A 27,064-nucleotide genomic window follows, 5' to 3' on the forward strand; every position below is an offset into this window, starting at 1 on the left:
ATCAGGAGGCCAAGAGAGACTCCACTCTTCAGAATCAAATACATACTCCATAGCCATGCCTCCAGTGATTCACTTCCTCCAGCCAACCCCACCTTCCTCCAGCTACCACTCAGTTACTCCCATAAGAATTAATTCACTGACTAGATTAAGGCTATGACCCAATCAGCTTTCCTCCAAACCTTTTTGTATTGTCTCACATGTGAGCTTTTTGGAGGATACCACAAAGACATAAACCATAACAAGGACAAAACTATTAAAAATAGGAACAGATAGATAAATTGATATAGGTTGCAAATTAGAAAAATTACAAGTTTTCAAAATAAAATCATAAAAATTGGGGGGATGGCAATAAAGATGAAGAATTTTGTGTGTAAAGTTTTTATTAGTTTAAGCTGGCTTATTAAAAGGATAATATGTTTTATGTAAGATCTGTGGTAACTATAAACATATAGAAGTTACATAAAATATAAGGATTTAAAGCATATTATTACAGAAAGCTATTGAATTACACAGTATAAACACAAGACAAAAAGAAACATGACCTATAAAACATTCAAAAAATAAATTTAAAAATGGCAGTATCATGTACTTACCAACCAATTACCTTGCATGTATATGTCTTAAATTTTTCAGTCAAAAATTATAGTATCTAAACAGATTTAAAAGTTAAAAAATCAAAATCCAACCATGTGCTTCCTCTTAAATATATGAGGACTAAAATTATATTAAATATCTATTTGAACTCCAGTAGAAACTATGAATCAATAACAGTTGACATTTTGGAAAACATACAAATGTGTGAAAATTACAGAACATTCTTCCAAATGACCAAAAGGTAACAAATTTTTTTTTAAATCTTAAAATTTTTTTAAAATTTAAAAAAATAGTGGAGAAAAGTAAAAATGGAAACATTTTATGGGATGCAGAAAAAGTATTTCCAAGAGTTTTTAACAGCAGCAATAAACACATTATAAATGAATGAAGTTCTCAAATAAACAACATAGCATTATTTTTCAAGTAAATAGGAAGAAATCTAAGCTGAAAGTGAGCAGAATAAGAGAAAAATAAAGATTATAACTGAAATAAATAAAATAGAGGCTAGAAAACTATAGAAAAATTCAACAAAATCAGGAATTGTGTTTTTAAAAAGATAAATAAAATCGACAAGGCGTTAGCTAAAATAATGGGTGAGAGAAAACGAGTTAAATAAATAAAAGCAGGAATTAACAGAGACATTACCACAAATACCACAGAAATACAAAGGTTTGTAAGAGACTACTATGAAAAATTATATATCAACAGATTGAATAATCTGTGAGAAATGGAAAAATTCTTAGTTATATACAATATACCAAGTTTAAACAATGAAGAAATAGAAAAATATGAACACACAATAGTGAGTAAGGAGGTTGAATCAGTAATAAAATATCTCCTGTCAAAGAAAAGCCCAGAAGAGATGGCCTCACTGCTACTTCAAAAAACATTTAAAGAACTAATGCCAGTCATTCTCAAACTCATACAGAAAAACAAAATGGGGGGAGTACATCTAAACTCTTTAGATGAGGCCAGGATTATTCTGATCCCAAAGCCAGACAAAGACACTACAAGAAAATAAAATTGTGGGCCAATATTCCTGGTGAACATAAAGGCAAACATCTTCAACAAAATATTAGCAACTGAAGTTCAACATATCTTAAAAGAATAAATCATCATGATCAAGTGGATTCTATCCCAGGGATGTAAGGATGTTTCAACATACACTCATAGTTAAATGTGATACTCTGCATTAACAGAATGAGGGATAAAAATCATACTATTATCCCAATACATGCAGCAAATCATTTAAGAGAATTCACCATGCTTTTAAGATATAAACTGTCATCTAATTAGGTATGGAGGTGCTGTGCCTCAATACAATGAATGCTGTAGATGACAAACCCATATCTGAAATTATTCTCAATGTCAAAAACTTGAAAGCATTTTCTCTAAGATCAGGAGCAAGATGAGGATGTTCACTTCACCACTTCTATTCAACACACTATTGGAAGTCCTTGCCAGAACACTTATGAAAAAGAAAGAAAGAAAAGGCACCCTAATAGGAATGAAAAGGTGAAATTGTTCCTATATGCAGATGACATGATGTGCCAACTATAGAAAACCCTAAGAAATCCACCAAAAACAAAAATAAAAGATGACAACTGGTTGAACTGATAAACCAATTCAGTAAAGGATAGAAATGCAAAATACAAAAATCCATAGCATTTCTATATACTAATAATGAGCTATCTGAAAACAAATTCTATAGTAGCAAGACAAATGAAGTGCCAAGGTGTACATATAACTAAGAAGGAACCATCTACTTAAATAAAACACTGATGAGATTGAAGAAAACATAGATAAATGGAAATACAAGCCATCTTCCAGATTGGAAGAGTTAACATAATACAAATATCTCTTCTATGCAAATTAAAACTACACTAAGATTTTATCTCACTCCAGTCAGAATGAGAGCCATCAAGAACACAAATGATAATAAATGATGGAGAGTTTATGGAGAAAAAGGAATATGTTTACACTGTTGGTGGGACTGTAAATTAGTACAAGCCCTATGGTAATCAGTTTGGAAGTTTTTCAAAAGGCTAGGGATGGAACCACCATATTACCAATATATATCACTTCTCAGTATATTAAAGAACCAAGGTCATCATACTATAGCAATATATTAACACCCAAAGCCAAACAAGGACAATACAAGAAAAGAAAATTGTGGGCCAATATTCCTGGTGAACATAAAGGCAAAAATCTTCAACAAAATATTAGCAACTGAAGTTCAACATATCTTAAAAGAATTAATCATCATGATTAATCATCATGTTTATAGGAGCACAATTCACAATAACAAAACTATGGAACCTGCATAGATATCCTTCAATGGATGTATGGATAAAGAAAATGTAGTCTATATACACAATGGAGTTTTACTCAAGTCATAAAGAGAGTGAAATTACTGGCAAATCACATTCAAAACACACTATAAAGAAAGTGCACCATGATCAAGTGAGTTTTATCCCACAGATGCAAAGTTGGTTCAATGTATGGAAATCAATAAATGTAATACATCACATAAATAGACTTAAAGACGGGAAGCACATGATGATCTTAATAGATTCAAAAAAAAGCATTTGACAAAATAGAGCATCTGTTCATATTCAAAACACTAGAAAATCAAAGAATAGAATGAACATACCTCAATATTGTAAAAGCTATATATAATAAACCCAAGGCCAACATTATTCTAAACAGAGAAAAATTTAAAGAAGTCCCTCTAAAAACAGGAACAAGACAGGGATGACTTTTTTCACCACTTTCATTCAACATATTCCTTGAAAATTCAGCCAAAGTAACTAGTCAAAAGAAAGAAATTAAATGGATAAAATTAGGAAAAGAAGAGCTCAAACTACCCCTATTATCTGGTAATAAAATTCTATATTTAGAAGACCCAAAAAACTCCATAACCAGTAAAATTCCAGAACTTATAAATGAATAGTAGCAGGATACAAAATTAACACTCATAAATTAATTGCATTCCTATACTATAATGATGAAGCAGTTGAAAGAGAAATTAGGAAAACCATCCCCTTCACATTAGCCTCAAAAAAAGTACTTAGAAATTAATCTAACAAAAGAGAGGAAGGTTTCCTACAATTAAAACTAAAGAACATTAAAGAAAGATATTGAAGAAGACCTTAGAAGATGGAAAGATCACCCATGTTCTTGGATAGGCAGAATTAATATTGTTAAAATGGCCATACTACCAAAAGCACAACACAGATTCAATTCAATTTCCATAAAAATTCCAATGATGTTCTTCATAGAAACAGAAAAACTGTCATGATATTTATTTGGAAAAATAAGAGGTCTAGAATAATTAAAGCAATCCTAAATGAGAAAATTGAAGCAGGGATCTTCACAATACCAGACCTTAAAGTATACTTGAGAGCTATAGTAACAAAAACAGCATGGTATTGGCACCAAAACAGGCAAGAAGACCCCTGGAACAAAATAGAAGTCAAGAGACAAACCCACATAAATTCAGTTACTTCATACTGAATAAAGGCATGCACTCATGCGCGCGCACACACACACACGAGATAGCCTCTTCAAATGGTGCTGAGAAAACTGGAAATTCATATGTAATAGAGTCAAATTTAACCACCATCTCTCACCTTGCACAAAAATAATGTCTAAATGGATCAAAGACCTAGCACTTAGATCAGAAACCCTGCACATACTAGAAGAAAATATAGGCCCAACATTTCAAAATATTGGCTCAGGAACTGACTTTCTCAACAAGAGTCCTAAAGTACAAAAAAATAAAATTTAAAAATCAATAAATGGAATGGCATCAAACTAAAAAGCTTATTAGCAAAAGAAACAATCAAGAGTATAAAGAGAAAGCCCACAGAATGTGAGAAAATCTTTGTCACCTGCACCTCAGGGTGTTAATTTCCAGGATATAAAAACAACTCAAAAAACTTAACACAAAATGAATAAATAAATAGCCCAATCAATAAATAGGCAAAGCCACTGAATAGACCCTTCTCAAGAAGAAATACAAATGGTCAAAACACACATAAAAAATGTTTAACATCACTAGCAATTAGAGAAATGCACAATAAAACTACATTGAGAGTTCATCTCACTCCAGTCAGAATGGCACCTATCAAGAAGACAAGTTATAACAAATGTTGGCAACGATGTGGAGAAAAGGGAACACTCATACATTGTTGATGGGACTGCAAATTGGTGCAACCACTATGGAAATCAGTATGGAGATTCCTCAAAATCCAGAAATTGGACCATTATTTGACCCAGTTATTCCACTTCTCAGTATATTAAAATCAGCGTGTTACAGTGACTCAGCACATCAATGTTTATAGCAGCACAATTTACAATAGCTAATGTAGGGGTTCTGTGTTTGGGATTGGAGTCTCTGATAGCTTCATGACTGTGGCATGCTTGGTGGCTAAGGAAGTTTCTGTGCAAAGGTAGAGAATGCCTGGCTGATAGGAAATGCCAGGCTGCTATAGCAATGCCCTCCCTGCATGAGGAGGCTCTGTGCTAGAGTCTTATCAGCCTTGACCTTAATCTCAGGCACACAGTTCCTGAGAATAAAGAAACACTCTTGTTAGACAATCACAATGTTTCAACAAGCTCTGCTGCTCCTGAACCTCTTCAGGTAATAGTAACTTTAAACAATGGACTTTCTTGAGAGCTACCCAAAGCTCCTAACATTACACATTGCAACTACAGTATATAACTGAGGAATAAACTGCATAATGTTGCTAACTCTGTAACCTACCTGACTACACAATGAACTATAATGTATTACTGATGCCAATGACCTAATGTAACCTATTGATATAAATAAAGCTGGCAGCTTGGCCATTCTGCCATTCAGCCATCTTTCCTGCCTCTGCATCTTGTCTATGTGTCTCTTTTTATTTTCCCTACAAGCTAAGATATGGAACCATCCTAGATTCCCATTAACAGATGGATGGATGGATAAAGAAACTGTGGTATATTTACACAATAGAATATTACTCATCTACAAGCAGAACGACTTTATGAAATTTTGCAGTAAATGGATGGATCTGAAGACTATCTTTCTAAGTGAAATAAGCCAATCCCCAAAAAACCAAAGGTTGACATGGAAGCTAAACTACAGTATAAGAAGGGAGGGGAAGAAGAGAAGTTCAGTAGATTACACAAAGGATAACAAAGGGAAGGATGGGAGGAAAAGAATAGGAAAGAAAGTAGAATGAATCTAACAAAATTTTTCTATATACACATATGAAAATACCTAAGTGAATCCCACCATCATGTCTACTGACAAGAATGAGGCCCTAATTAGAATGTGATATATTCCATGCTTGTATAATTTTATCAAAATTGATTCTACTGCCATGTATAACAGTAGAAGAACCAATGAAAAAAATGGGAAAAAAAAGAATTTCTTAGAAAATAAAAATAATCCACATCATCCATTAAATTTCTTTCCTACTAAAATAATGTTATAATTAATCTTGAAATAATTTTAATATAGCTTTATGACTATCAAATACTTTGCAGTAATGAACATAATTTTATTTATAATTGAATTTTCTACCAATTAGCTAACATAAGAGATAACTCTAACTTCTAGAATAAAATAATGTGGAAATAAAATTGTTTTCAATATTCACAAAACTGAACTTCTTAAACTAAGACATCACTCTCAAATTATAGCTACATCATTTCATTGCTAGATATAATAATTTGATTTTACTAATTTACCTTCTCAGAGAAAGTTTATGGGGAAACATAAAAACTAGCACCAGTATAATTATTTCAGGATATCTTCATTCAAAAATTTCCTGTTTCTCTAAGCTCTTAGTATCTAAATAGAATAAAGGAAAATCTAAACACTGTAGTTATATAAATTAAAATCACACTTTTAAAACCAAGAGTGAGAAAGAAAGAACAAAATTAGCAGACTAGAAAAAGTGAATCATGAAATAAAATGTGACAAAAATTTTTAAAAATTATATGATTTACAGGAAAATGGATGGAACACATTATGTTAAAATAACTGGAAGGTTCAGGGTCACATGACTTCTGAAATGTGGAAATTAGAAAATAAAGTGGAAAAGAAAATTGGGGGTGGATCTCACCAAAATTAAAGGCAGATCAGTAGAGTAGAAGAAAGGGAATATGGGGAGGGAGGATGAAGGGAAAAGAGAAAATATTAATTATCATTTGTCATTTTACTTGCATTATTATTACTCAAGTAGTGGAAAATATTTTTTACTTATAAGAGCCTAATCAAAGTGGGACATAAAAGAGATTGAAGGCATCACATTAAAAGAACAGTGGCCATATCATGAGAAGCAGTAAATACACACTGATTCCAGGAAGACTGCCTCCGTGGATTGTGTGAAGGACAAGATGTGGGACATGGACCAGGACAAGGCTGAAGAGATGTACTTCTGGGTAGCGGCCCTTTGTTCTGTCTGGCCTGTAAGTTTCCTTGGCATTGTCCTCATTCTTTTAGGTTGAAGGCGCCATTTTAGATAGCACTCTCCCTGGCTTTGTCCAAGGCATTTCGTGGTCTTACAGCCATTTATGAAGCTGTGCAAGACAGCTGGAGGTTTTGTTAGGATCAGTCATGAAATATAGGAATTTCTATCTTAATCCCTTTAAATTCTGATTGCAGACATACATGACACTGAGTTGTTTATCCTCTTCTTATATGTCTATTAGGATGTGGGGGAAAAGGTACACTCATACATTGCTGGTGGGACTGCAAATTGGTGTAGCCAATATGGAAAGCAGTATGGAGATTTCTTGGAAAATTGGGAATGGAACCACCATTTGACCCAGCTATCCCACTCCTCAGTCTATACCCAAAGGACTTAAAAACAGCATACTACAGGGACACAGCCATATCAATGTTTATAGCAGCACAATTCACAATAGCTAAACTGTGGAACCAACCTAGATGCCCTTCAATAGATGAAAGGATAAAAAACATGTGGCATATATACTCAATGGAATATTACTCAGCAATAAAAGAGAATAAAATCATGGCATTTGTAGGTAAATGGATGGAATTAGAGAAAATAATGCTAAGTGAAGTTAGCCAATCCCCCCAAAAAACAAACACCGAATGTTTTCTCTGATATAAGGAGGCTGATTCGTAGTTGGGTAGGGAGGAAGAGCATTGGAGGAATACACAAACTCTAGATAGAGGAGAGGGGTGGGAGGGTAGGGGAGTGGGGCATGGGGTTAGAAATGATGGTGGAATGTGATGGACATTATTATTCAGAGTTCAGGTATGAAAACACAAATTGGTGTGAATATACTTTGTATACAACCAGAGATATGAAAAATTGTGCTATATGTGTAGTAAAAATTGTAATGCATTCTGCAATCATATATAGATTTTAAAAATTAATTTGAAAAAAGAAATCTATACTTCAGAGATATAGAATGATAATAAATATGTGTGATCAATAGCCTATACATGTGTTATTATAATGTTAAAATCAATATTATACAATATATATAAATCATATAATAATAAATATAAAATATTCTAAAAAAAATTTTGCTCTTTTTTTTCATTTTTATCTCTCAGAACAGTTCACCTGAGAGTATAACCTCAATTTGTATATCCCTGACTAAATAAAATTCATGGTGTGGAGGCCAACACAGTGTCACATGCCTGAAATCTCAACGGCTGGGGAGGCTGAGGCAGGAGGATTATGAGTTCACCAAAGTACTAAGCAACTTAGTGAGACCCTGTCTCTAAATAAAATGCAAAATATGGCTGTGGATGTAGCTCAGAGATTGAGTGTCCCTGAATTCAATCCCCGGACCAAAAAAAAAAAAAAAATTGAGATTGTCGAGTCTCACTGTTTCCTACAAATTACAGGATTTTATTCATCTTTATGGTGGAAAAATATTCTACTGTGTGTTCATTCATCAGTCAGTGACCACATAGGTTAGGTTTATTTCTGGGCTATTATAAATTGGCCCTCAGTCAACATTGGATTGGAAGTCTTTTTGGTATGCTGATCTCCTTTCCTTTTTTATTCTTTTGGGACAGCTGGATTATATGGTAGACCCAATTCTAGTTATTTCAGGACCCTCCATACTTTTCTGGATATAATTTACATTCCCAACAACAATGTGTAAGAGTTCTTTTACTTCACACCCTTGCCAGAATCTATGTTTTTTGTTTTTGTTTGTTTGTTTGTCTTTTTGATCATTGCCATTCTGACAGGGGTAAGATGATATCTCATTGTCGTTTTTATCTCCATTTCTCTGATGACTAATGATATTGGGCATTTTCATATATTTGTTGGTCATTTGCATTTCTTCTTTTGAGAAATACTTACCCAGGTCACATGCCCATTTTTAGATGGATGGTTTCACTGGTACTGACTTTTTTGAGTTTCTTTGTCTCCTGGCTATTAATCCCTGGTCCTAAGAATACTTTGCAAAATATTTTTCCATTCTATTACTTCTCTTTTAACTGTGAAGAGTATTCCCTTTGCTGAAAAGAAGCTTCTCAGTTTGATAATGATGTGTTTATTTTACTTTTATTTCCTGTGTTTTGGGGTCATATCTGAAAAATCACTAATTATACCAATGTCTTGAAGTATTCCTTCCATGTTTTCTTATAGTAGTTTCATAGTTACTGGTCTCATTTTTAGGAGTTGATACATTTTGAGTTGAATTTTGAAGAAGGTGAGAAAATGGTCAAGTTTAAAACTTTGGCTTGTGCTGTTTCCCCAGTACATTTATTAAAGAGACTAGCTGTTTTCCAATGTATGTTCTTGGCACTGTTATCAAGAATTAGTTGTACACAGAGGTGGTTATATATTTCTGGGATATATATTCTATTCAGTTGGTCTATGTGTCTGTTTTCATGCAAACACTGTGCTATTCTGGTTACTGTGGTTCTGTAGTACGTCTTAAAATCACATACTACAATGCCTCCAGCTTTGTCCTTTTTTTTTTTTTTTTCGAGATTGCTTTAGCTATTTGTGCTTCCATATGAATTTTGGGATTGTTTTCTCTAGTTCTGTGAAGAATGTCATTGGTCTTCTAATGAAGATTGCATTGAACCTTAAATCATTTAGTGTAGTATGGACATTTTAACAGTATTAATTCCTCCAATCCATGAACATAGGTGGACTTTTCACTTTTTTCTTTTTTCTTTTTTTTTTTCTTTTTGGTATCTTCACTTTCTTTCATCAGTAATTTTCATTGTAGAAGACTTTTGTTTCCTTAGATAAATTGATTCCTAGGTTCTTTTAGTTTTGTTTTTGTATTTTTGTTGCTGACATAATGGGGTCATTTTCATGATTACTCATTAGCAAATTTGTGAACGGTTTATAAAAATGCTACTGATTTTTGTTGATATTGTATTCTTTACTGAAATTGTTTATCACTTCTTGTAGTTTTTTAGTGGAGTCTTCAGGTTTTTCCATACCTATATCATATCATCCACAGTAGATAATTTAACCTCCTGTCCTCCTATTCATATTTCTTTTATTTCTTTCTGTACTCCAATTGCTCTGGCTAAATCTTCCAGTACTCTATTGATTAAGAGCAGTGACAGTGGACATCCTTGTATTTTTCCAGATCTTAAAGGAAAGGCTTGCAGCTTTTCCCATTCACTATGTAGTTGCCTATGATTTTGTCATATATAGCCTTCCTTGTGCTGTTGTACATTCTTTCTATACTTAATTTATTCAGGGATGTTATCATGAAGAGATGTTGAATTTTATCTAATGCATTTAATGCCTGTGCTGAGATAACGTCTTGCTAATTTGCTCAGGCTGGACTTGAACCTGTAATCCTCCTGCCTCAGCCTCCCTAGAAACTGAAATAACAGGCATGTGCCACCGCACCTGTTAACCAAATTTTAAGAAAGAATGCCCATTCTTCTCAAACTATTTTTAAGTTCCAAAAAAATTAAAACAAAGAAAAACCTTCCAAACTCATTATACTAGAACATCATCCCCCGATACCAACAGGAGACAAGAACACAACAAACAAAATGAACTATAGGCCAATATCCCTGATACCCATCCTTATCTCAAGAAAATACTAGAAAATCAAATCAAATCTACAAACCTATACAAAAGGTCATTCACAGATTCAGGATGGTTCAATATACATAAATCAGTAAGTGTTAATCACAATGACATAATCAACTTACACAAACCTCCCTATAATATTTCAATCTATCAATATCTCTAAACCATTGACTTGTACATATATTCCACAGAATGTTTTGTCCACAAATTAAGTCTTCTAAGGAAAAAAACAAATTGAGATTAGCACTCTATCATTTAACCCCATGACACTTTTGACTGGGCACAGAAGGTTTTCAGCTGTTAGTTCTCATTTCAGAATGAGAGGGAGATTGCTCGAATCAAAAAGGTGGTTAAAACATTTATAAATTCAAAACAGTCTGAATCATGAATTACAGGGAATGTAAACTCCAGTTTTCATCAATAACTTGATGTTACCCCACTTTTTGAGTTTGAAAATTAAGTTGGCTGTTTAAAGGATTCTGATATACTTTATACATAGCAACAAACATTTTTATAACTGTACATATTAATTTATTATCAAAATTAATTGTACTGGCATGCTAAATAAAATCTGATAATTTCAGTTTTTAAAAAAAAAGTCTTACTCAATGAAGGAGTTGATCTATGCAGACTATCAGGAAACCAGGACATGTGGAAACCACCCCAAAAGAAACAGTCCTCAGTCACTCACCCAACAATGTTGCTGCCAGCTCTTGAGACTTGAATTTAACTGTTCCAGATTTGTAAGCATCACCACTGATAGAAAATAAATAGATGTGAACTGTAGGAACATGAGGTTAAGGGGATAATTCTATGAACCAGGCTGATTCTGCTGATCCCACATACTTTCTTTTAAAAAGCAATTTACCACAGCTCCTTCATTGGTTTGTATAGGGGGGAATGAGGAAAGGGATGGGGTTGTGGGGATGGGAAGAATGGTAGACAGAAACAGACATTATTACCCTATATACATGTATGATTACACTACTAGAATAACTCTGAACCATATACAGATAGAGGAATGAGAAGTTGTACTCCATTTGTATACTATATGTCAAAAATGCATTCTACTGTAAAATAAATAAATAAATAAATTTTAAAAAATTAAAAAATATTATGCTGACTCATAGTGGGATAGGTAGGTGGAGCATGGGAGGAATAGATGAATTCTAGATTGGGAAGAGGGGTGGGAGGGAAAGGGAGGGGCAGGTGATTAGCAAGGATGGTGGAATGTGATAGATATCATTATCCAAAGTACATGTATGAAGACATGAATTGGGTGTCAACATACTTTATATACAGAATTAAGAAAAATTGTGGTATATATGTGTAATAAGAATTATAATGCATTCTTCTGTCATTTATTTTATTAATAAAATAAAGCAATTTTTACCTGCCTGGCTTAAGTCAATAGAATATGTTAAATTCCTCAGCAATAAACCTGTTATCTGTAAACCCAAAAGGCTCCTTTTGCCAATAATAAGAGTACAAGTTACCCTGAAGAGAAGGGGTAGATCTTATTTTATGACCCTTATATAGACCAGATTCCAGAATTCAGGGAAATGTGAACCTCAAGATTGTCAGTATGAACCAAAGTGAATGAAAGTTGCCTTCAATCTTTACCAGGTGCATTGGAAACTTAAAGTCTAATACAATCCTGGTCTCAGTCAAAAGTCAAGAGGTAGAACTGGGTAGGACTCTCTGGAAATGAATTTCATGACTACTTTTTCTATTTCTATGAAGGACTTTATTGGAATTTTAATAGGAATTGCATTGAATGTCTATAGCACTTTTGGAATATGGCCATTTTCATATTATTAATTCTGCCTATCTATGAATATGGGAGATCTTTTGTTCTTCTAAGGTCTTCTTCAATTCCTTTCTTTAGTGTTAAGTATTTTTTATTGTAGAGGTCCTCCACATTTTTTATTAGATGGATTTGCAAGTTTTTTTTTTAGGCGATTGTGAATGAGATGGTTTTCCTAATTTCTCTTTCAGATACTACATTATTGGAATTATGGGTGCTAGTTTTATATCCTTCAACTTTGTTGAATTCATTTATGAGTTCTAAAAGTTTTCTTATGGAGATTTTTGGATCTTCTAATACAGAATCATGTCATGACAAACAGGAAGAGTTTGAGCTCTTCTTTTCCTATTTGCATCCATTTAATTTCTTTCTTCTGCCTAATTTCTCCAGCTAGAATTTCAAGGAATATGTTGAATAGAAGTAGTGCTAGAGGACATCCCTGTCTTGTTCCAGTTTTTAGAAGGAATGCTTTTAATTTTTCTCCATTCAGAATGATGTTAGCCTTGAGTTTGTCATATATAGCTTTTACAATGTTGAGGTATGTTTCTACTACCCCTAGTTTCTGTAGTGTTTTGAATGTGAACAATGCTATATTTTGTCAAATGCTTTTTCTGCATCTATTGAGATAATGTGATTTTTGTCTTTAAGTCTATAGATGTGATAAATTATGTTTATTGATTTTTGTATATTGAACCAATCTTGCATTCCCTCAATGAACCCCACTATGTTTTGTATGCAATTTTCCAGTATTTTATTAAGATTTTTTGCATCTATATCCATCAGGGATATTGGGCTGAAGGTTTCTTTCCTTAATGTGTTTTTGTCTGCTTTTGGTATCATGGTGATACTACCTTCAGTTTGGAAGCTTGCCTCCTTTTATATTTCATGGAATAATCTGAGGATGATTGGTCCTGGGTTCAATCCTCAATGCCAAATTAATTAATTAATTAATTAAAATAAAGTAAAAAAAAAACGTAAATTCATGTGTGAGTGTGCTTATCACTAGTGCTTCTCTTGAGATAGAATTATGAATGAACTCAGTTTTGATGCCAAGATAAATCAATACAAGTGAATGGCCTGTGGTTCCTAGGGGACCTAGGATCTAGTTATGGTGCACACCAGCACAAACCCCATGTAAGGTCTTTAGCCAGATCAATACTTGTAAGAGCCTCAAAACTATACTTGGTGAGCCCTGGCTAGAGTATATCAGGAAAGTTTGGATAGCATGATTAAACTTAAGGGGGGAAAAATACAAATCCAGATTTTGACGTGGTCTACAAATCATTTTAGGCACACATTAGCCACCAGTATTCTTCCTACCATTTCTTTGTTCCCATGTTCTTCAGGGTACCCAGTTAACCCATTATTAAATGATGGGAAATTGCTTTCTCCTCCCTCTATGACTTCAAATTAGTTTCCTAGCACTGTTCGTCTTTCTTTTTCCTCAGAGTATCCTCAAGGCCAAACCCCTAATAAAGGACCCCCGGTCAATGCTCAAGTGGACCACTCCATCTTATGTCATTGCTTGAACTCTAGGATTTTTCCCTTCCAATCCACTAATCCTGGTAAAAATCCAAAATTGGATTATTTCACTCAAATCACCCTAATTAGAGTCCAGGAGTTCTTGGTGTTACATCCAAGGCCCTCCGGGAGTTGAATTGTGTCACTAGGTTCATTTCTTTCAATTCCTACATGTGCCAGTTGTATCCCACATTTCCAGCTATGTGGGAGATAACAAGTTTAAGTCGAGCCTGGTCAATTTAGCAAGATCGTGCCTCAAAATATAAGATAAAATGGGCTGGAAATGTTCAGTGATGAGTTTCACTAGGCTCAATCTCCAGTACACATACACATACACACACACACACACACACACACACACACACACACACACACAAAGTTTCCCAGCTGAAAAGTCACTTGCCCCAGACAGCAGAATGATCCTTTGAGTTTTGCACACATGGTCCTGCACTTATTCAAGCTCCTTTTCCTGAGATCCCATTCATCCTACTTTCTTTTTCTTTGTGGAGAATGTATATGCATCTTTTGAGACTTGGCCTAAAGTTCTCTTACAATTACAACATAATTGTAATTGCAAGAACATTGATGTGTCATCAGCTCCTTAAAGATAGGGTCCTCATCACATTCACACTTGCTCCCACCCTCAGATTTCATCACTTGCTACTCTCCCTGACTTTCTTTCATTCTTTTGACATATGGAGTCTCAGAGCCTTTCCTATAGCTCTTCTCTTTGCCTAGAGATGCCTTCTCTGACCCCACACCCTGTTCTGCTCTTCACAGACTGGCTTAGTCATCATTCGGGTCACAGTTCAAATGTCACCACTTCAGAGACACAGTGTCTGCAGTTCCAGATCTAAAGAAGCCCTACCCTATGCTCCCAATCATTCTCTTAGCATCTGGTTCCATTTCCTTTGAAGCATTCACCACCACAAAAAATAACATTGTTTATCTCATGTTAGTTTGCTGCCCTCCCTTGTTCTCCCACCCCTTTCCAGAACTTACTCATATAACCAGGATGTGGGGTTCTCTTATTCTTCACTGATATAGCTCCAATGCATACTACAGTGCCGGTCACACAGTAGCCTTCAATAAATACGATTGGAATGAGAGTAATATGCAGGGTATACATCTGAAGGAATAGTACAAATAGAAGTATAGGTTCCCTAGTAAATCCAAATTAACCAATGTGATTCTATAACATGTACAATCAAAAAATGAGAAAGTATATTCCATCCATGTACATCAAAGTGCATAAATGCATTCTACTGTTATGTATAGCTAATTAAAATAAATTTAAAAGGTAAGCATTCCAATCAACCTCCTTCTACCTCTCTCAACTATGTTCTGAATCATTATTTGAATGTTGCCACATTTTGTGTTTCATAGCACTTCTCTGCATGTTCAATATAAGACCTAACTATTTCAAGGTTTTTTCCAATACAAACAGTGTAGCCAAACTATTGAGGTTCAAATCCAAACTCTACCCATGTATGACCTTGAGCAAGTAATTTCACTTCTTTTTGCCCCAGTTCCAACATTCATAAAATGATACCTCATGGACTTACTAGGATGATTACAAGAACATGTACACAACACTCCAAACAGTCTCTCCATAGCAAGTTCAGTATACATGTTAGTCATTGATATTGGTTGTTTGCTATTATATGGGAACAGGGCACTATTGATAAATTGAAACAAAAGAATCACCTTTAACAGTTGAATGTGATGCAGAGTGTTTATGTGCCAAAAAAATGTAAGCAGTAGGATATTTGCTTCCAGGCAGTATAATTTATTATTTTTTTATTTAGACAATTATAAAACACACATATATATGAAATGTAAAATTTTTTGGAGTACCCCCATGATTTTGTGTTGAATGTTATAAACTTTATTTTAAAATATTTCAACAAAATTCATCTTGCATTTTATTATTTCAAAATAAAATCCATTATATCAAAATCTTGAGCATTTTAAAAAATTATGAAAAACCATGATTCAAGCCAACAATTCTGTGCTTTGAGAGTCAGTGGGTAAACCCTGCTTCATTTGTCCATGAGAAATTTACTCTGTTCCTTTCTGGCTTTTTCAAGGCTTTCAAAGGTGATCATTCCTTTTGGCAGCTGCAGCATACTCTTTTCTGTTTCTAGTATGTCCTCAGCTTCACCTTAAACAAAGCACAGGTAGATATATGCAAGGTGACAAAGTGGTCATCAGCATGTTGTGAGATTGCCTGATTGCTGTGTTCCTATGACAAGCTGTAACACCATATGGGGCCATGTCCTCATATCCCACAGTTAAACTTTTCACCCATTTTCCTCAGAAGTAATACAATGCACTAGTGCATACCAGAGAAAACACAATGATGAATTCTGAAACTTGTAGACCAATCAGACACCAGAATTTTTTTTGAAACAAGACAGCATTTGAAAATGAGAGGAGAAAGAACACGAAGATGAGCAATATTTCTTTCCTTGAACCAAAGTCAGGATCATCAGTATTAATTGTGTCTGAACTCTATGTTATTTCTCCATTTTACGATGAAATGAGATGCAAAAATTACAGTCATTCCTATTGTCCCTTAATATAAATGAAGTGACAGGAAAGAAAGTCAATTCTACTAAAAATTTTTCAAGAAAGGTATGTTTTGACCTGAAATCACTCACAAACACCCAAAATAATACTAAATATTCCGTAGTCTGTAAACATGCATACACACACATTTACATTATTTTTATACATTCCCAGACATTTTTTTTTTGAGACAGGGTCTTACTAAGTTTCTTAAGACCTCACTAAATTGCTGAGGCTGGCTTTGAACTTGCGATCCTCCTGCCTCAGCTGCCCAAGCTTCTGGGATTATAGACATGTGCCACTGTGCCTGGTGTACATACCTTTTTTATAAATAATTCCTCTTTCAAACAAGAACTAAACAATGTAGTAATTTCTTGGGCCCAGTGACATTTGCTTTTATTACTGAAAACAATTAACAAGAAATTTTAAGAATTTGTTGTTGATATTCTATAACCCTGCATATGAATGAAGATAACTGCTTGTTATACGTACTCCTCTTTTAATACACTATTTAATTAATTAATTAATTTCTATTGACAATTTATAAGTACATACTTAGGGGCATAGGTTGATGTTTGTATTCATTTATACATTGTATATTTTAAAATCATGGTACTTAGCATATCCATGACCTTACTCATTTATCATTTCTTAATTGTACTCCAAACCCATGAAGCAGGCTACAATTTTCAAATTATAAGAACATTTTAACTATCTTCAAACATCTTTTTTGCCTCAATTTTAAATACCAAGTAAAAATAATAATAAAATTATATATAAATAGTTGGCCTTTGAAGAAAGACTAGATGTTTTCCATGTAAGATCAGTCAGGCAGGAATTGCATATTTTACAATCATCACTATTAGCAGGGGAAAATACATAATCTCAACTTTCTATTGTGATGTTTCCTGATGGATTCTAAAGCTGTAATGTTTTTAAAGGAAACTCACATAATTTGCCTTGAAATTTTAAATTTTTGATTGATAGAATTAATTTCCAAACAGATAATCAAATGTATCTAGAAAAAAAAAACTTGCTTTCCTTTAATAATATGTTCAAGTGAATGCTATACAGTGGAATTGATATTCCTTAATATTACATATCATCCTTTACAAGACACTAAGAATTCTATTCTCCATGTAAATAGGCATTTTTGAGCATAGACTAATGAATTCTTAAGCAGATGAGTAATATGAAACTGTGCAGGCGATGGACATGAAATTTAATATTTGTAAATAAGTTGTGTACTGTTTCCATCTTAAAATGAGTTTATATTCTAAAAGTTAATTTATAAATTAGTGTTTTTGGAACTCAGAATGCAACACAGTAGTAATGCTATCAATCAATTTCAAGGCTATCCACAAAAACTATTTAGCCCACAATACAGCTAAACCACGATACCAATAGTACCTGAGTCTAAATGAACATTTTTTTCTGTGTGGAAAATGCATTTCCATTTTCAAATGGAAATTTTAAAGAACCTCTCCATATCCCTAGGCCTGGGAATGAAATGTTCTGCTCTTTACTCCCAAACCTGGAGAGGAGTGTAGAACTCTTCCTTTGCCATACCTAACCAGTATAATAGAACGATGATAGGCTCATGGCCCAGGACAACACAGATTGGTAAAGCACATGTTCAATGTGCTCTGTATTGAAGGATTAATAAGAAGGGACACAGGAATCTTTATTAGAGTGTGAATCTCAGAGAAGTGGTAGGAATTTGGGAGACATTTATGTCCTAGACTAATGGGCAACCCTATCTCCCTAGAACAGGAATGGCTTCTTTGGCAGCAGCACCATCTTCTAAGGTAGCAAGAGCCTGGATCCTGTGAGAATAGTGTTATTGCAGTGAGTATTTAACAACCAGCTCTCAAAATAAATAAATAAATAAATAAATAAAACTGTTTACTATAAATTTCACATATATATAGCATATAATAAAACATGTAATACTCTTGATCATAAATTTCATGTAGCAAATTGATTCTCACTGAATATTTTTGCTGATTTTTGTGGAACTCTTGAATCCATAACTAAACTATATTTGCAGTTGATGAGAGAGTATAATTTCAACATGAATGATGATTGATGTTTTCATTTACACTAAGGAGTAGAACAAAAGTGAAACATTGATGATTGTATTGGAACTTCACTCATTTGAGAATGTTGTGAACAACTTTGCTAAATCAGATAATCGTTTTTAAATACTTGAAGAATATTTTCTTGCATTTTCACACTACTCACAATATAAAAGAGCTAGTAAGCTTTTTCACTGCTGTGACTGAAAGAGCTGACAAGAACAATTTTAGAGGAAGGAAAGTTTATTTGAGGGCTCACAGTGTCAGAGGTCTCAATCTATTAATAGCAGACTCCATTCCTCGGGGCTCAAGGTGAAGCTAAACATTATGGCAGAAGAGTGTGGCAGAGGGAAGCAGCTCACATGATGATCAGAAGCAGAGCAAGAGACTCTACTCCCTAAATACAAAATATATATCCTAAAGCCATGCCCCCAATGTCCACCTTAAGCCCTGAGGAATGGAGTCTGCTGTCTATGAATTGAGACCTCTGAAACCATGAGCCCATAAATAAAATTTTCTCTAAAATTGCTCTTGTCAGGTCTTTCAGTCACAGCAGCAAAAAAGCTGAATAAAACAGAAATTGGTCCCGAGAGTGGGTTCATTGCTCTGACAAACCTGACCATGTGGTTCATCAGCATTTGGAGCCTTTTGGAATTGGTATGAGGAATACTGAGATGGTTAGCAGTGCAAGCTGGAAATGCTTTAGATTATTGTAAGCAAAGGTTAGTGGACAATTCTGGTGGGAGCTCAGAAGACCAGAATGCCAATAGGACTCTGAACAGTGAAAACAGGGCTCAAGAGGAAAAGGAACACACTATTGAAATTTGGAGTAGAGGCCATTCATGTTATGGTCTGACTGAGAAGTAGGCTGAATTTTGCCCATGTCCAGAGACTTTCTGGGAAGATGATTTCAAAAGCAATGGACTTCCTAATCTGGCAGAAGATATTTCTAGACAGCATACCACTCAGGTGGTGACACAGGCTCGTCATTTTTTAGCCAAATTTACTATGATAATCTGGAGCAAAAATCAGAGCAGAAAGATTTGAAAAACTTGGACTTGAAAGGCAGGAGAAAAACTGGGACTAAGGAAGTTGCAGATCTTACTACCACTAAAGAAATGCTAGAGACCTTGCCCAGAGACAATGAGAAAGCTTGAGGGGATCTCAGGAGCTGGTAAGACTACATCCATCTCAAGATCAAGGGAGAAAAAGTAAAAATTCTCTTGAGATAAGACCAGTGGAATACCTTTCTTGCACAAGGTGGCCTAGGAAGTTTTTTTCAACATGCTCAGCTACCCAGGAACTCAGAGGCTGCTGTAGCCAAGGTCCCTGGAGACTTGGCTACTGCTCGAGATGGTGGCAGACCTTGGTATCAACCCATGGTGCTGATTCTGCAGGATTACAGGATGTTGGAGTTAGGGGGTTATGGAGGCTTCCACTGAGACTTCAGAGGAAGGCCTTGGAGGCCAGGCAAAGTGCAGCAGGGTCATAGTCCTGCAAGCACTCCCTGAGAGGGCAATGTGTAGAGATTTGAGGAGGAACCCAAAGCTGCAGTGGAGATCCCCAAGAAGTGCCAGTAATGTGGGATGTCATTTTGGGAAAGCTGCAGGAATAGAGGTGAGACAAGCAAACAGAAAGGCCACTTGGGCTTCAACAAACAGGGCCACAGAAGATGATCTACACAAGCCCTTTGGAGAGAACATCATAATGACATGGCTCCAGTTGCCAGACACAGAATTACCGGACTTATTTCCCCAGCTGTCTTTCAGTCTTGCTTTGGTCCTATCCCTTCTTTCTAGGCCCCTACTTTTCTGAATGGAAATGTTTACTCTGTACCATTATATATTGGTTACTTGTAAATTGTTTTGATTTTTATAGGAACCCATAATGCAAGTTTTCCCTGAGTCTCAGAAGAAACTTTAGCCTTGAACTTTGAGCAGTCTCGGGACTGTTGAGTCTAGGGGGAATAGACTAAATGTATTTTGCATTGTTAGATGAATATGAGCTTTTGGGGGTCAGGAGCAGAATGTTATAGTTTGGATGTGAGGTGTCCCCCAAAAACTCACATGTAAGAAAAGGCAAGAAGGTCAGAGAAGAAATAATTGGGTTACAAGAGCTTTAACCTAATCAATGAATTAATCCCCCGATGACATTAATTTAGTGGTAACTGAAGGCAAGTGGGGTACGGCTGGAGGAGGTAGGAACTGGAACATGGCTTTGGGGCAGATATTTGTATTTGGCAAGTAGAGATATCTATCTCTCTATCTCTCTATCTCTCTCTCTCTCTCTCTCTCTCTCTCTCTCTCTCTCTCTCTCTCTCTCTCTCTCTTTCTCTCTCTCTCTCTCTCCTTTCTGATCATCATGTGAACAGCTTCCCTCTCCCACACTCTTTTGCCAGGATGTTCTGCTTCACCTCAATCCCTGAGGAATTGAGCCAGCCTTTTATGGACTGAGAATTCTGATACTGTGAACCCTCAATAAACTTTTCTTTCTTTATAATTGTTCCAGTCAGATCTTTTAGTCACAGCAGCTAAAAAGCTGACCAAAAAAAAATGGCTACAGATACAAAAATTTAGCTTAATCACTACTGTTATTTGGCAATTTTTTTTTCATCTATTTCTGAAGTCTAGACTATGGGTTGGCAAACTTTCTTGAAGGGTAAAACATTTAGGCTTATGAGTTCAAATGTCTCCATTTCAATGACTCAGCTATTTCATAGTCATGAGAAAATAGTCACAGATAATGAAAAAATAAATAGGCACGGATTTGTTTCAGTAAAACTTTATTGTCAAAAATAGTGAGCTAGACCAACCCCTGATATAGAAGATCAACAAAATAAAAATTTAAGCCTTGACTTGGCATTTAAGGTTTTCCATGGTGTAAATACTCCCACTATGACTTACCTTATGCTACCACTGGGATGTCACTAAAATGAAAGTTTTAATAAGTAGATATGTACTGGGGATTGAACCCAGGGGTGATTTACCACTGATGTACATCCACAGCCCTTTTTTTATTTTTTATTTTGAGACAAGGTCTTGGTAAGCCTCTTAGGGCCTTGCTGAATTGCTGCAGTTAACCTCAATCTTGTGATCCTCCTGTCTTAGCCTCCTGAATCGCTGAGAGACTTACCTTTCATTCTTTGTAGAAGAGTACCATAGCCCAAGTCATACTGATAGATGAAGACGAAGCTTAATGGAACTATAGGGAAGAGGAAGGCTGGCTTCTTTTGTTTTATTGCTCTGTTTCAAGAATGAAAAAAAAAACATTATCAAGGAATAACCTGTAAATACATAGATCCATACTTGAAGAAAAAAAGATACCTGCTTTCTGGAAGAATGCCCTCTATGGCAAAAGTTATTTAATTCATTTAAATCTTGTAGGGAAATAAGAATTTCCTCACCCCAAATCCCCTCTTTTTTTTTTTAAGTACCAAGGGTTGAACCCAAAGGCAATTAACCACTGAGCCACATCCCCATCCTGGTTTTTGTTTGTTTGTTTTAATTATTGAGACAGGGTCTTGCTAGATTGCTTAGAGTCTCGCTAAGTTGCTAAGGCTGGCTTTGAACTTGCAATCCTCCTGTCTCAGCCTCTTGAGCCACTGGAATTACAGGTATGCACCATCAGCTGCTCATTTTTATTTGACTTTGACACTCAAATTCCTGTTTTTAAAATGGATGAAGATTAAGAGCTACCATTCAGGGACTGCAGAGATAAACCCACAAAGGCCCCCTATCTTGGTGTCAAGTCAGTCCTCTCCCTAATTTACAAAGTGGAGAAAAGGACAGATGAAATCTAAGGAACTAAAGGCAGGATTTACTATTATTAGGATGGTTCTACAGAGTTACTACCAAGGATTAATCAATAAGAGGTTTTTTTGTTTACATGTACACTGTTTGGACCAAAGTCCTATTTTTGCCAAATTAATGTGATTAAAGACAAAAGAAGTAGATTATTTTTAAAAAAATGTTAAAGTAAATAGAAAACATACCCAGCTGTTAAAAAGATGGTTGAAATGCCATAAAATGTTCCAAAATATTTGAGGAATTCCCGAGACCAAGCAACCTGTATGGCCATTTGTCTTTCCCTCATTTCATTCTGCAACGTTAGCTGCCTTTCCAGCTGAGGACAAAATGAAAGACAATCTGTGATTACTTGTCTTTGAATCTAAACACAGAGTTGATAATCTGGTTTTCCAGTGGATTTTCATTCTTAATTGTTTTGAGTCCTTTTTTTTTTTAATCTCAATAAACTTTGACTAAAGTCCCTCTGGACACTGATCTCCAACTGTTAACTTTGACTGTGAAATTTTGGAATATATACAGAATAGATATTGATATTCCATGTTTGCTTTCTGAGGTCTTGATTGCATTTGGTCCAAGCCTCAAATATATGTTCAACTTTTTCTATTATATGTGAGGAAAGATCTATGGATTTTTAAACATAGATACATCTTATTTGGCTTTATTGTTACCACTTGCATGAAACTAATTTTGCCTTCCAAATCCATCCAACTACAGACTGAGATTCACTTTGAGCATCAGATCCATATCACAATGTGACATGAAGATAAAGAGGTGCTACTTGGGGACATCAGTGGAGATTTTTCTTTGCCTCTTTTTTTTTCTTGTGTCAAGTTCTTTGCCAATTTAGTCAGTGCCTTTTGCTGCTTTGGAACATAAAGCAAATAATAGCTCAGAACACAGTAGTCTGAATATCAGAGTGCATTTTTAGGAAATACACAAAGAAGTAACAGACTGAAAGCCCAAGCCTATTATTTGAAGAGAATCTGACTCTGGAGAGACAAAAGTATTGTTCTCCCTTTGGCTTTTTAATCCTAAAATATTGGGACTGCATATCATTAGTAACTCTGGAGGACAGAAAGTCTAGGTTTTATGATGAAAGAGTAATAACATGACTCAGTTTCCTCACCATTCCCTCTTTGTATAGTGGGTAGGAACTGAGAGAGGAGAATGAGAGTTTCCATGTAAGATAAGTCTTAGCTATTTGGGGTTTCTTGGAAGTTAAAGTACCAGGAAATGTAAAGCAAACCTTAGATAGACTTGGAGTTCCCAAAAAAAAGGATTTGTGGCCCTGCCTCCTATTGAGAATTCTTAGAGGGGACCAGCTACAGTAGGGTAGCAATGGTTCTGGGGCATATCCAAGCATAGTCTCTCTCAGTTATCAAGGGGTGTGGAGAAAGTCTGCAAGATTTCCATGTCACCTGGAGAGGGGCACAGGAGAAATACAAAAAGTTAAGGCAGGTGGCATATCAGAGTTGCCATGGGACCCCAAAACAGATACTTGGGTAGTGATTATAAGCTAGAGACTGAGAAGACAGCTGGATCTCAGAGGATTCACAGCACCCAAATCTGTAAAGGTGATGACTAATCCAGTCTGGAACATGACTAGATGCCCTCAGAGAAAATCACCTGGTACTGCCCCGGTTGATCAAACAGAAAATAACAGCAAAAAGGCCTGCTTCTACCAGATATGCCTCCCCTAATATCTGAACTCAAACATAGATTGTTCCAAGGAAAAAAATGAACAGAGAAGGAGAGAGGGCCAAACTAAATTCAATATGAGAAGTGAGTTTTAAATTGAAGTAATTAAATCACTTTGACTTATCAAAATTCAGTTGCCCTCATCAGTAGAAATAGAGGTTCATTTTGAGCTCAGAGAGTAAAGAATAAATAATGTGTTTTGTGTTCATGATTATTTAGTGTATGAAATCCACCCTTGCTGTGTTACTTATTCACAAAATTTAGATGACATTTCATACCATTTCTCAATGTCATGTAAATGTAACAATCATTGGTGTTTTTGATCAAAAGGCATTTGGATCAAACAAGATATGGAAGAACTCAAGAGTAGTAGTTCTAAACCGTAGCTTACCACCATGAGCATCTGGGGAGTTTTTCAAAGTTCCAATGCCCAGACTCACATACCAAACCAATTAAACCAGGTGGGACCCATTAAATCAGGATCTGAAGGTAGAATCAGGTCTAAGTATTTTTAAAAGATGTCCAGAAATTCCAGGGGGCACCCAGGATTGAAAAGCATTGCCTGAAAAGAACTAACTCACAGATTAGGTTTTGTTTTTTTGTTTGTTTGTTTTTTTCTACCAAAGATTAAGCTGAGTTAACATTCTGGAGCGAATGCCCTGGGAACTCTCAAAAATTATGAGGGTTTTAAGGGTGGAAGAACTAACCAGAATTGTACTATTATAATGAACATACAACACTATCAAATGCATACAGCTTTATATCACAGACCAAATCTCAGTGTAGACAAATTTTATAAATCATCCAAGTATCTCAAAAAAGAATAAGAAGAAGAAGGAGGAAGAGGAGGAGGAGGAGGAGGAGAAGAAGAAGTAGTAGTAATAGTAGTATGGGATACGAGATGGAACACAGACTGTGACCAAATACTCTGATCGTATTACAAATGTGTGACATAGCCTCACTGAAGGAATAGAAGGAAAGGAATGATCTAACTAACCTGGAAAATAGTGTTTTGTCTAGAAACTGTAGAACTTAAGATTAAAGGAACAACATGAGCATTGTGCTCTATTTGGTAAAACTATTTCTCACAGGGTATAGGTTAACAATTCTGAAACGGTTTTACCTATCTACTGGACAGGAACAAACAAGGAAGTTGATGGCAGATAGTGGGAGACATGTTTCTAACTATTGGAGATTTTAAACAAGCAAGGGGAAAAGGATAGAATAAATCATGTGGTCATGGATTAGTCATGACATCAGTTTGAACTCATGGTTAGGTTAATGTGGATGCATTTGGAAAGATAACAATACAGATATGCATGCAAAATGAATTGGCGTAATCATAAACACCAACTTAGTTCTGTCACTGGAAGGACACAGAAGTGATCACAGCCTTTTGCCAACAAGCACACCCAACACTCAGATGTAGTTTCTAATACTACTCTCCACTAAAACTTTCCCCCAAAATCCAAAACTTCTAAATCATTATCAAAAACTCTTTAAAGCCTCAGCTCCAAACAGTATCTGGTATGTTATAAACCCTATTAACTGAGGTTAAGACAATTCTAGAACTTAAGTAAAAATCATAAGGATGTTTTCTTTCCTCCTGGATCTCTCCCATTTGAAAGAGTACAGACTTCTTAGTTTAATATTTAATGTTCTACTGTCAATTCCAACAATGTACAAAGCTAAGAGCTCTACTCTGTAATCCATACATCAAAGAGTTACAGAATCAAGATATAATTTTTAAAAAGATCAGAAAACCCTTAAGCAAACCAGGATGCTTGTTTCTAATTTATTATGGCAACTGATACACATAAAAATCATAATGTGGCTTCCATGGAGTTTTATTCAGCCATTAAAAAAGAATGAGATTATGTCTTTTGCAGGAAAATGGATGCACTTGGATGGAACACCATGTTAAGTGTGATATGTCAGGCTTGGAAAATCAGTGTTTGTATGTTTTCTCTCATATAGGGAAGCTAGAGAGGGAAAAGGAAGGGAAAGAGACCTCATGAAAATAGAATAGAGAGCAGTGGTGTAGAGAAAGGGAATGGGAAAGGAGAAGTGGAGAGCAATGGGAGGAATGGAGGCATGAAGTAGACCAATTTATACCAAGTGCATGTACAAATATATCATGATGAATCCTCTGTTATGTATAATTATAATACTTTGATAAAATTTTAAATAATAATGATAATTTTGATGGGCCAGGATTGAGGCTCAGTGGCACAGAGCTTGCCTAGCATGTGTGAGGCACTGGGTTCAATTCTCAGCACTATAAATACATAAATAAAAGTCCCACTGAAAATTTTTAAAATATTTTTAAAAACAATAAAAATCTGTGTCACAGTGTATGTGAAATTCTGTGCTAGTTACATATATAAACTTTTCCCCAAAATCCTAGGTTAGTCTTTGAATTGCAGACAATGGAATCCACTCTTACCACTAGCTTAAACAAAACAAAATTAGTATAGGATATTTGGAAGCTTAAGAGTTTGGGGGGGGGGAGCCATGGAAATAAGTTTGCATTCTACACTTTCAGGAACATAACCAGGAGAAATTTATTCAGAACTTAGGACTACCCTGGGGGAACCACACATCTTCTGCCATCTCCACAGATGCTCAGGATCAAACACTGAAACTCCACATCCATGACTCCCAAAATACCAGTCACATCTACTACAGTGCTTACAAGAAGACACAATGTCTTCTCAAAGCCTTTACACCACCTATTTCACCTACTTCACCTCCCATGTCACCTTCAATGGTGCCTTCACCTCCCAAGTCTCCTTAAGGGCTTTATAAACTCCCTTGAAGAATCAGGCCAGATGTGAAACCCCACTGAAAAGGAGTTTGGGAAACCTGTCTTTGTTAGATAGGCATGTTGTAAGGGAGTTTGAGTGGAATGGAAGTTGAACAACCTATTCC

General features: G+C 35.3%; 1 protein-coding gene across 1 annotated transcript in view; it reads right to left on the reverse strand.

Moving 5' to 3' along the window:
* Positions 1-15,748: 15,748 nt before the first annotated feature.
* Positions 15,749-27,064, reverse strand: part of Plgrkt (plasminogen receptor with a C-terminal lysine) — a 52,165-nt gene continuing 40,849 nt past the window's right edge. Inside the window, exons 3-5 of the mRNA XM_005327957.5 lie at positions 22,621-22,751; positions 21,762-21,871; positions 15,749-16,144 (exon numbers count right to left, since the gene is read on the reverse strand). Coding sequence (XP_005328014.2) covers positions 16,023-16,144; positions 21,762-21,871; positions 22,621-22,751 — 363 coding nt within the window. The 3' untranslated portion in view covers positions 15,749-16,022. The remainder of the gene's footprint in view (positions 16,145-21,761; positions 21,872-22,620; positions 22,752-27,064) is intronic.

The sequence above is a fragment of the Ictidomys tridecemlineatus genome, chromosome 4, assembly GCF_052094955.1.
Source record: "Ictidomys tridecemlineatus isolate mIctTri1 chromosome 4, mIctTri1.hap1, whole genome shotgun sequence".
NCBI lineage: Eukaryota > Metazoa > Chordata > Mammalia > Rodentia > Sciuridae > Ictidomys > Ictidomys tridecemlineatus.